Below are 11558 nucleotides of genomic sequence, written 5' to 3'. Positions count from 1 at the left end.
TGGTCGGAGTCCTCCCCGACGACAGGGTATCTTCAAGGGTATGTGTTGTGCATGGGTTAAAAATTGTGCTAATGCGCGGCCTTGTAGTGTGGCTCTATTTGATGCATACTCAGTCAATGCATGGAAAAATTAATGTTGTGCGAGGAGAGGGAATAAGCAAGATGCTTATTGGCATTCGACGTCGAGGTTTCCTATTTGTTGTTAATTTGGTTGTTGGATTTTCTTTGCAAGTAAAAGTTGTAACTCTACAGCTCTTTGTTTGATCGTCTTCTTTGCAAAAGTTGCTTGGGTTGCCGCTACTGTCGATATGGCCGTAGGTGTATTGATTCATCCTTGGTCGTCATTGTTGTTCTACTAATCGACACCCATATAGATCGGTTCGCCGATTTCATATATAGCGAGTGTCTGCCTCCTGGTGTTGCTTGTACTGAAGGGAGTTCCTGTTGCTTTGGTTTGGGGATCCAAATGCGAGTCTCAGTTAAGTGGTTACTGAGCATACTCTTCGGGATCCATATCTTCTTTATTCCCTTGGTTGTTGGTTTTTCTTCTTTTGACTTCTGTTGTTGTATTGTGGTTTGTATGCCAGGTCGCCTCTATCCTTCCGTACCCCTACTTTTTTTTGGCGTGTGGCTAACCTGGATCTATTCACTATTGTCTGTGTTGTCTTATTTTTTTAGTGAACATGGTTGGCAGTTCCGTTGTTGTTCTCCATGGGTATCATGTTGTGCTTTATTGGCACCCATCCTTTTTGTTCTTTATCCAGTGATCGTGCTGCTCTTATCTAGTTCTTTCGGGTTGTTTGAGCAAAGGCTACCACCTGTTGTTCTTGTGCATGCTGAATTTTGACTGTATCCGAATTCCAATGGATCTGCACATTATACTCTTTCTGCCAAGGTTGTCCCAACAACATGGGGTTTAGTGTGCTCTCATCCTCAACCACATAAAACTTGTGGGGGTAAACATATTGATGTATTTGTACATGCAATATTGTCCAGCCCAATGTTCCTAGCGAATGTGATGTACTACTTTCTAGCACTTTTGGAGTAGGATATAGTTGATCTTCGAGCTTGAGCTGTTTATATAATTTGTAAGAGGCTACCCACTTTGATTGCAATTATTGGTTCCACTGTGTCTTCCCCAAAATTCGCTAATCGAATAGCATTTATTCGCAACGGTGATCCACTTTGTTGTTGTTGTTGTAGAAGCCTTCTTTTTGTAATGCGTTCTTTTGCCTCTTCTTGTGCTTCTTCTCGTACCCTCTATTTCTCCTTCATCCGTTGTTTTTCTTGATGGATTTGTTGAAGCATACCCTGTGTTAGTGGTAAATGAAACTTTTTTAACCGACACCCACTAATCCAATTTGGCATTTCTTCTCTTGTCAATGTAAAGTCTGACAACTCCACTTTGTGTTAAGTCACTAATCACAAAGGGTCCCATCCCTCGCTTTTTAAGTTTTTTGGCATGTTGCTTCAAAGTGTAAACAAGTACTTAATCACTTGTTTTGAACTCTTTTGTACGCATGTTTGTCAAAAAACTCTTTTTGTTTTCTCTTTTTAGCATAGATCGAAGCTACAGCTCTCAGTCGAAGTTCATCTAGCTTTTCAAGATCTTCTATTCTTGAAGAGAGCTCATGCCCTGTCCATTCTAAGCGTTTTGCTACTCGTACAGTTGGAACTAAAAACTCTATGGGTAATATAGTGCTTAGACCAAACACCATGTTGTATGTTGTGGTTCTGATTGATGTTTTGTAAGCTACCCTGTATACCCATAGTGTTGAGTGTAATTGCTGATCCTAGTCTATCCTTAACTCTGATACAATTTTAGTCAAAACAGTGCATAGTGTTTTATTTGTGGCCTCAGCTTGTCCATTTGCCTATGGATGATATGGAGCAGATTTTCACCATGAATTCCTCTAGCAGATATTCAATGAATTCATTAAGAAAATGTGTTCCTCGGTCACTGACAATTTCTACTGGTAATCCGTATCGTATAAAGACATTCTCATACAAAAATTATGCAGTGGTTCTGGCATCTGCTTTTTGTGTTGCTTTGGCTTCAGCCCATTTTGTGAGATAGTCCGTAGCCACAATGATATATTGGGTATGGGTGTGATATGCAGGGGGTGAAATAGGTCCCACAAAATCAATCCCCATTTTTCAAATGCCCGTGCTCCCATCATTGGCCGTAGTGGCATCTCATCTCTCTTTATCGGCACCTTAGTAGGCTGACATACGTCACAACGCTTTACAAACTCCTCAGCATCCATGGGCAATGTAGGCCACCGTATTCCTACGGTTAAGACAATTTTTGTCGTCTTATCGCTTGAAAAATAGCCTCCACTTATTCCTCCATGTGCGTGTTCTAGAATCAACAAGTATTCACTTTCACTTTCACAGATTCTAAGTTGATTGTCCTTTCCTCTCTTGTAGAGTTGATTTCCAATTAAATTAAAGTCTCGAGCCTCCAACTCTATAGCCCTTTTTCGCGCTTTTGTTATGTTTTCAGGAAATGTCCTTGTGGTTAAGAAATCAATGATATATTGACTCCATGCAGGTGCAATGTTTACCTGAAACAATGTCGTGTGATCCACCAGTCATTTGGCACTACATATAGTACAATTGTTAACATAAGCATGTGTGTCAGCATACATAGTTGGTCAATAAACTCCTAAGTGTTTCAATCTTTGGTGTGTTTTCATTGTTGAACAATGAAATGCGCAATCCTGGATGTGTGCTTCTTCACGATAACACTTGAAGTCCTCTGGATTTATACATAATCGTAGAATTTGGTCCGAGCATAGATGGTACAGTCGTCCTACAATCAACTAAAAGTTTTTTGTTTGTTGAAATGTTTGTTGTTTGGATCTGTCCTCCTTGTTATCAAATCTTCCTCCAAAGGAAATAATGCTAACAATTTCTTGAGACCATTTGGGTATCATTTCAATATTGAAAAGATAAGCATCAGGTATGTCATCATCTACTCCTTTAGGAGCTTCCCCATTTTGTAGCCTTGAAAGATGATCCGCCCGTAGATGAGTTTTAGCCCTTTTTACTACCACTGTGAAGTCAAACTCTAGCAATATAATAAACCAGCGTACAATTCTCCCAGTATTGCATGGTTTATTTACTAGATCTACTAAAGAGCTTGATGATCTGTGAAGAACAAAAATTTGTTTACAAGCAAGTATTACCGAAATTTCTTTACAACATAAATCATTCCTAATCCCTCTCTTTCCGTGGTGGTGTAGTTCTTTTCTGCACTATTTAGCTGTCGGCTTGCATAACAAACTGGAAAATTCATTGTTCCATCTCTAGGTTGAGCCAGAATACTCCCAATTGCATATGCAGATGCATCAATCTAAACATGGAATATCTTTTTTCAATCTAGTGCTTTAAGTACAGGTGCTGATACAAGGTTTTCCTTAAGATTTTGGAATGAAGTTTCACACTCCTCAGTCCAGTCGAAACTGACTAATAAGTGATATAGTGGTTGTGCAATGACCGCATACATATATATGAATCTTTGAGAATATTCGCAATGTCCCATGAAGGATTGTACTTGTTTGGCATTATTAGGCCTGGGCAAGTCTACTATGACTCTAATTTTGTCTAGGTCAGTGGTTATGCCATTTCTTGAGACAATATGTCCTAAGATTCGGCCTTGTCTTACCATAAAAATGCACTTTTCCAGGTTGAGACGGATTCGATATGTTCTGTACTTCTCAAATACGTTTTGTAAATGGTCAATATGTTCTTCTCGTATAAGAGAGTGGACACAGAGATCATCCATATATATTTCTAAGAATATTCTCAAGTATTCTTTGAACGCATGAGTCATTAACCTTTGGAAGGTAGCTGGGGCATTGGTTAGGCCAAAAGGCATAACTCTATACGCATATATTCCCCACTCTATGGCAAATGCTATTTTGTGTTGATCCTCTATTGCAATTGCCAATTGGTTATACCCCAAAAACCCATCTAAAAAGGAATAAGCCTGTTTTCCAGCCACCCTCTCAAGCACATGTTATGTGATTGGCAAGGGAAATTATCCCTTATCGTGGCAGCGTTCACTTTTTTGAGGTTCACACACACACGCAGCTTTCCGATCTTTTTGGGGACAAACACAATGGGTGACACCCAATCTGTATGCTCGATTTCATAGATGAATTCACCATCCGTCAGCTTGTCAATCTCTTCTTTGATTCGTTTAGCGAATGTGTCATTATATGTGTAAGGGCGCTATTTGCTAGGTTTGGTATCTGATTTCAAAGCAATTGTATGTTGGCATATCGATGGATCAAGTCCTTTGAGGTCTTTGTATTTATACTTCTTGAGAAGTTGTGTTAGCCTTTCTTCTTCTTCAGGCTCTAAATCGTTTGCTATATAGACAAGCTGAGGCTCTTTGCCTGGCGCAGCGATCTCTATCCGTTTTGCATTTTCCAACCCATCGTAAGATTCCTGGTTTAATCTTTCCCTTACTGGTGGCGTCATTATGATTTTTCTATCTTGGATAGTGAATTTTCGATAATGGGATGGTACATTCATGTTCCCTTTTTTTGAATCCTCTCTCCCTTCACTTTCTTCTTCAGTAGTCCATACCTCTCGTAATGATCGTTTTAGTTCGTCGTATTTCTTTTTACGCTCCATTTTGGTCCACTCTAGATCTTTGGTCTTTTCCTGTTTTGATTGTTGAGATTTTCTTGATTTTGTTTCTGTTTTAGTCTTCCATGCTTGTTTTATTTCCTCATGTGTCCCTTCCCTTCGAACTCTTGAGAATCTTCCGGATATTTGGTCTTTTACACAATCCTCTGCCTTGACAAGCATTAGATAGTGAGTTTTATCTTTTATCCTGAGCATTAGGTTCTCTCTAATTTTGTTTTCTTTTTTTTTTTCTATAGCGTTCCTGGCGTCTAGGATGTTGATTTGCAAAATCATAAAACTTGATATTCGCGGTTGTCTCCCCACGCTCACTTGAGCTGTCTGAACACTCGTTATCTGCATCGTGACTTAATTCCAGATGCTCAGAGGAGTCATAAAACTCTTTTTGCTCTGGTAAGTCTACATTCTCATCTTCTGCTGATATAAGGCTTACCATGTAATAGGGTAGCACATCATAGCCATCCTTATCGCAAAATTTTGTCGTTGGGCTATCTGTAATGGTATAGACATCCAATGTTGCTAGTATGTGTTCCCATTCCAGAGGTTCTAAGGCATCTTTGGGAAAAGGTTTAGGAATGTAATCCTTGTTCTCCATAGCTCTTTCTAAGATGCATTCCTCTCCGTTTAAGCTCCCACAATGTGAAGCTCCGCACATCCATAGCTCTTTTTTCTGCCCTAACCATGTTGGGAGTTTGGACCCTGATTTGCACTACATTTGTCATACATACCGACCAAGGCATTGCCAAGCATGACAACTTTTTGCGACAACCCTTGACTAACAATATCAAAGTGAATTTTCTTGCGTACAGCCACATCCCTTTAAGATTCACGCGTAGGTGATTGCATATGGGTAGAGGCCCTCACTTTGCATCCCCTGAAACCAGAGATTTCTGTCCCTACTCCTATTGTGGGTATCCCCCAATCAGCTGACGTCATTCCTAACAGTAAGCTCCTCAAGCACCTGCTAGAAACAACCCAGAGCTTCCTGGCTTGGCTGTTGTCGGGCATATCCTGCAATCAGTGTGTTCCAATTGACGACATCCCACACCACATTTGGCATACATATCGACCAAGGCATTGCCAAGCATGGCAGGTTTTTGCAACAAAGCTTGACTAACAATATCAGAGTGAATTTTTAAGCCTATATCAACATCTTGTGTACCAACACATGCCTTCAAGATGCACGCGTATGTGATTTCATCTGGAGACCTATCTGGCCCTGCTCCTATTGCACGTATCTCGTAATCAATGCACTCCAAGAGACGGCATTCGCAGGAAGCTCCTCAAAACGTTTTGTGTGTTTTGAAGTGTGCCACATTTGGCATACATATAGACCAAGCCATTGCCAAGTACGACAATTTTTTGCAACAGCCCCTAACTAACAATATGAAAGTGAATTTTTAAGCTCATATCAGTATCTTTTGTAGAGCCACATGCCTTCAAGATGCACATGTAGGTGATTGCAAGAGACGACATTCCGGACAGGAGGCTCCTGAAGCACTTTTTGTGCTTTCTCAAGCACACCACAGTTGGCACACATATCAACCAAGACAATGCCAAGCATGGCATCTTGAACTTTTTGAACAACCCTTGACTATAGCACTCTCATCATGAATTATCTCACCCAAGGGGAGGCTTTCAAAGTACTTGCAGGTCTTTGCTTCAAATCTTGTGTGAAAAGAACCCAAAGCTTCCTTGCCACAGCTATGTTGAGTATATCTTGCAATCAAAGCACTACAAGAGACATCCCAAAAAGGATGCCCATCAAGAACTTACGTGCTTTGGTGAGGGCACCCCAGTCGACATACATATCTAGCATACATACTCTCATCCATTTCATCAAGGTGCAAGATGCATCCGGAGACTGGCCTTCGCATCTTCTGAAGTATACGATCTCATCATGAATTCTCTCTCAGTTGTTGTTTCCCTACTGCTGGGTCGAGAGGTGCCTCAATTCAAGACTTGCAGTTTGCAACAGAGAGCTGTTTAGATTCAAGTAGTTGTTCAGCAACACGAGGACTGTCGCACATGAGCCGTAAGCATTAAGCAGTTGTATGTGCGCTTTCTTGTTGTCTTTTTCATGCAGCTCGCCATCATGACGAGGAAAGGTGACACCGGCCCAGGAGACTACACAGGGCGAAGGTAGCCGCAGGCAAATAAAGCCAGAGAATGATGGTGTAGCCCTGTCGAAAAAAACACGAGACATATTAAACGGCATAATAACAAGCGAACTTGTTGTTTGAAAGTCCACATGTGGATTCATCAGAGGGCAGCATTGATACCCCCAACACATTGATACCCAACTCTTCCAGTGATTGTACGGCCTCATCAACATTTTTCTGAACAAAAAGAAAAGTAGAGCTTAGCTGAGAACAGTTGTTGGGTGTGCTTAGCAATTTTAGGAATTGCTTTCAATCGCACTATCTTAATCTAAGAGAAGAAAGCGGAACATGACTTGCAGAAGCCTGGTGTTTGGCAGTAATTTAATTACCTGCTTTCAAGAGGAGATAACGACAGAAGCTCCTTCAAGACCGAGCCGACGGGCGACAGGGGGAGGCTTTCGAAGGTCTTTGCTTCAAATCTTGTGAAAAGAACCCAAAGCTTTCTTCCCATAGCTGTGTTGAGTATATCCTGCAATCAAAGCACTACAAGAGACATCCCAAAAAGGATGCCCATCAAGAACTTACCTGCTTTGGTGAGGGCACCACAGTCGACATGCATATCTAGCATACATACTCTCATCCATGTCATCAAGGGCAAGATGCATCTGAAGACTTGCCTTCGCATCTTCTGAACTATACGATCTCATCATGAATTCTCTCTCAGTTGTTGTTGCCCTATTGCTGGGTCGAGAGGTGCCTCAATTCAAGACTTGCAGTTTGCAACAGAGAGCTGTTTAGATTCAAGGAGTTGTTCAGCAACACGAGGACCTTCGCACGTGAGCCATGAGCATTAAGCAGCTGTATGTGCGCTTTCTTGTTGTCTTTTTCATGCAGCTCGCCATCATGATGAGGAAAGGTGACGCCGGCCCAAGAGACTACACAGGGTGGAGGTAGCCGCAGGCAAATAGAGCCAAAGGCTGATGGCATAGCACTATCGAAAAGTATACGAGCCATATTAAACGGCATAAAATAACAAGGGAACCTGTTGTTTGAAAGTCCACAGGTGGATTAATGAGAAGGCAGCATTGATACCCCCAACACATCGATACCTAACTCTTTTAGTGATTGTACGGCCTCATCAACATTTTTATGAACAAAAATAAAAATGGAGCTTAGCTGAGAACACGTTGTTGGGTGTGCTTAGCAATTTCTGGAATTGCTTGCAATCGCACTACCTTAATTAAAGAGAAGAAAGCGGAACATGACTTGCAGAAACCCGGTGTTTGGCAGTAATTTAATTACCTGCTTTCGGGAGGAGATAACGACAGAAGCTCCTTCAAGACCGAGCCGGTAGGCGATGGCGTAGCTAATGCCCTGCGTGGAGGCAGTTAGCACAGCCACCTTGCCTTTGATCCGCTTGGGTATATCTGGCACAGCCATGGATTGCGAAATAGAACGCTGCAGCTCGTTGCACGTCTGTCTCTCTCGGAGCGCGCTTTTATTTTTAAGCCCTGCGATTAAAAAAGCTTGCGAATGTTATGCTAGCCACGTGGAGGAAGGTGCTTCAGGATTTTCGAATTTGCCTTCTACGCTAACGAAGTAATGAAGACCACAAAATCATGAACAATTAGATACAAGGGTATTTTGGGAAATTTTGAAATTTGAAGGGAATTTCCACAAATTAGAGGGGTATTTTGGTAATTTTCCCTATATATTATATATAGATATTACATACCCACCAGGATCGAATAGGAGAGATGCATAACGTTTTAAAATTTGCAATAGCGGGCTTTGCTCTTGGCCACTTCCTCGCCGCTCTGGTGGAAATTTACCTCCGTCATCAACCAGAACTCACCATTAAAGACCTGCATTCCTTGCTTTCTTCCGCTGTCTGTTTTCTCTACGTTGTCAGGCCGAGATAGGAGACCTAGCTAATGCATTTTCTGGTGGAGTGCCTGCGTGTAGCTGTAGTACTCGTAGCCTGCTTGCTAGTTTCAACCTTTTTGCTGTACCCCGAGGGTCTAGGGATCACGGAGGATAGTTGCTTTGCAGTGGGACTCAGAATCCTGTGTGTTCTCATATATCTTCGGCGCAGAATATAATGAAGGAACTTCAGGCGTTTTCTTTGCAACGATCAGCTGGAGCCTGCATCATGCTCACGGCCTCGACGGATCAAGAGCCATTCTATCGGCCTCGACGGATCAGATCAAACACAGACTGCGTTTACAGCTTCCTTGCTTCTCCACTAATTACCTGCAGTAAGACAAGGTGTATATATTGAAACAGCTGCTGCTAATTTCTAGCTTTCTTGCCTTGTTTTGTCCCTTCGTTCATGCATTCTGGACGCGCTCTTAACAACATGCAGCAGACGAATTACTAGCCGTCTTCAGCAATATGGTAGTTAGATAAATAAAGTTTCTCCTAATTATGCATGATCCGTTTATATATCAAGTTTTCCGTGCTTCTCCATTATTGTTTTGATAAAATTAATGCAGCATTGATGCGCCATGATCTCTTTATGTATAAATTGCTGGGATCTTTTAATGGATGGGGCTCATTCAACCATATTTTGACTGCTTGTATATTCTAGGCCACGGGGAAGCTTCTTGATCATGGCAAACTCAGACTGCGTTCACTTCCTTGCTTCTCCGCTAACCTGCAGTAAGGAAAGGTATATATATCTAAACAGATGCTGCTAATTTCTACCTTTCCAATTAGCTTATTCCATTATCGCTTCATGTTTGTTTTCCTTTTACGATTCACGAAGTCTGTACAGATGGTGAAGGGGTACCTTTCCTATTAGCTGCTAATTTCTACCTTTCTTGCATGATCCGTTTATATATAAAGTGTTTGATCAAATTAATGCAGAATTGATGCGCCATGATCTCTTTATGTATAAATTGTTGGGATCTTTTAATGGATGGGGCTCATTCAACCATATTTTGACTGCTTGTATATTCTAGGCCACGGGGAAGCTTCTTGATCATGGCAAACTCAGACTGCGTTCACTTCCTTGCTTCTCCGCTAACAACAGATGCTGCTAATTTCTACCTTTTCTACTCCTGCCAAAACAGACTAGCAAAACAATTTGAAAAATAATTAGAAGTTCGACCTTGGTATACAAGCTATGAGAGGAATGAGCCTTTTGCACATTTGAAAATATGAGTGAATCAAACGTCTTTTAGTGGAAATGAGAATCCAAGGCACTTTTTAGGGTAGTCATATTATTATAACGAGCAACTGTAGGTAATTTGAGGCAATGGTTTGAACTTCTTTAATCAAACTGGGCTTTAATTGTATGATTAGTTCATACACAAATTAACACGATTTATACTGCATAATGATTGATGATATAACTACTGGTTTAAGGGTAATTATGCTTTGATGCATCGTAATTGATGCTGTTATGCGGATCCTTTTTCCCATGCTTCTTATCAAGTAATTTTTTTCTGATACAGATCTCTTGATCATTAATATAGACATAATTAGTTAGAGAGTATTATCCAATATAGCAATGATAAGTAAATTTGATGATTGATGTTGCATGCATGCAGGTATAATTGTAGCCGGTCTTATCCGAGCATGGGCGACGAGACATCGATTTGCACCTGGTGCTTACATGAGGAGGATTCAATGACCTCAATCGTGACAAAGGCAAGCGATACTATACTCAGCAACAACAATATCACCGTGCGCGCACCGGCAGTTGCAAGTCCATTCGCCAGCCTAACAGAGCGACCTTACAAATCAAGCCCTTGAGAAGGATGAAGTGGTGATGGCGAAGAAGGGCGGCCACAGCAAAGCTTCTGAGTATCTCCTCTAATTGGTAGCTGCAGCACAATCAACTCTTAGACATCAAGATAACAGAGCGATTAGCAGAGAGATATCCTGATTACTATATGGTCAAGGAGGCTTCAGGCTTTCTATTTTGGCAGCAAGTAGCTGTATGTTCGTCGTGATCTTCAGCTCTACTAACTTAGCTTTTATAATTAGTTGTTAATTCTGCCTGATCATCATTCATACGGTACAAGCTTGTCTTCTGTACTTTCTCGTTTTTGGGCTTTTGTTCATGAATTCATGCGAAATGTATTGAATCTTTTAACGAAAATTGCAATCTTCATCATCAGGACCCTCAGTATCATCCTTGAGATGGTTCTGATCATCATCATCTTGTTCTTGCATGAATATAAGTCTTGGTCTTCTTCACATCACATAGTCCTGTATAAGATGATAATTAGTCTTGGTCTACCAAATGAATGACATCATGCGCGCATGGACTTGCATAAGATGATAATTAGTCTTGGTCTACCAATGACATGTTCTAAATGTGCGGTCTCACATCTCTTGCCAATGAAGAAACCGAGCCTAGGCTCTTGTGTTCAAGAGAAAGAAAAAGCTCAAAACCCATATTGATCAAAGTCACAATCCTATCCTAACTCACCATTAATGTAGCCTCTTGTATCCCCCCGCCCCCCCCCCCCCCCCCCCCCCCCCCCCCCCCCCCACCCCCCCCAAAGAAGACTTTCCCAAGAGATACAAGAGCATCTTAAAGCTTGCATCCTAGAGGTAGCAAACACCAATGCTCAAATAATTAAACTCTATAGCCACCAAGAAAGAAAGATGTGGCTTCCCACAAAAGCCTCTCCTGATAACATGGTGCAAATGATTACTAGTGAAAGATGTCACCATGTGAGTACCCTTTCACTACCAGAGTCATAAGTCACCATCTAACCTGCTTAGCTTCTAGCAAAGCTAGCACAAATGGGGCATCCACATAGATACAAACGTACAATGAATC

General features: G+C 41.4%; 1 protein-coding gene across 1 annotated transcript; it reads left to right on the top strand.

Moving 5' to 3' along the window:
• Nucleotides 1-8528: 8528 nt before the first annotated feature.
• On the top strand, nucleotides 8529-10770 carry LOC147462616 (uncharacterized). Its single transcript, XM_086526809.1, has 3 exons — nucleotides 8529-9028; nucleotides 9351-9431; nucleotides 10315-10770. Exons 1-3 carry the CDS (start codon nucleotides 8862-8864, stop codon nucleotides 10517-10519), a joined length of 453 nt encoding a protein of 150 aa, XP_086382935.1. The 5' UTR covers nucleotides 8529-8861; the 3' UTR covers nucleotides 10520-10770.
• The last annotated feature ends 788 nt before the right edge of the window (nucleotides 10771-11558 follow it).

This window comes from Adiantum capillus-veneris, chromosome 2, assembly GCF_014529385.1.
Source record: "Adiantum capillus-veneris isolate H3 chromosome 2, ASM1452938v2, whole genome shotgun sequence".
NCBI lineage: Eukaryota > Viridiplantae > Streptophyta > Polypodiopsida > Polypodiales > Pteridaceae > Adiantum > Adiantum capillus-veneris.
The sequence above is the reverse complement of the archived record's forward strand: the minus strand, read 5'-3'. Positions and strand labels throughout refer to the sequence as shown.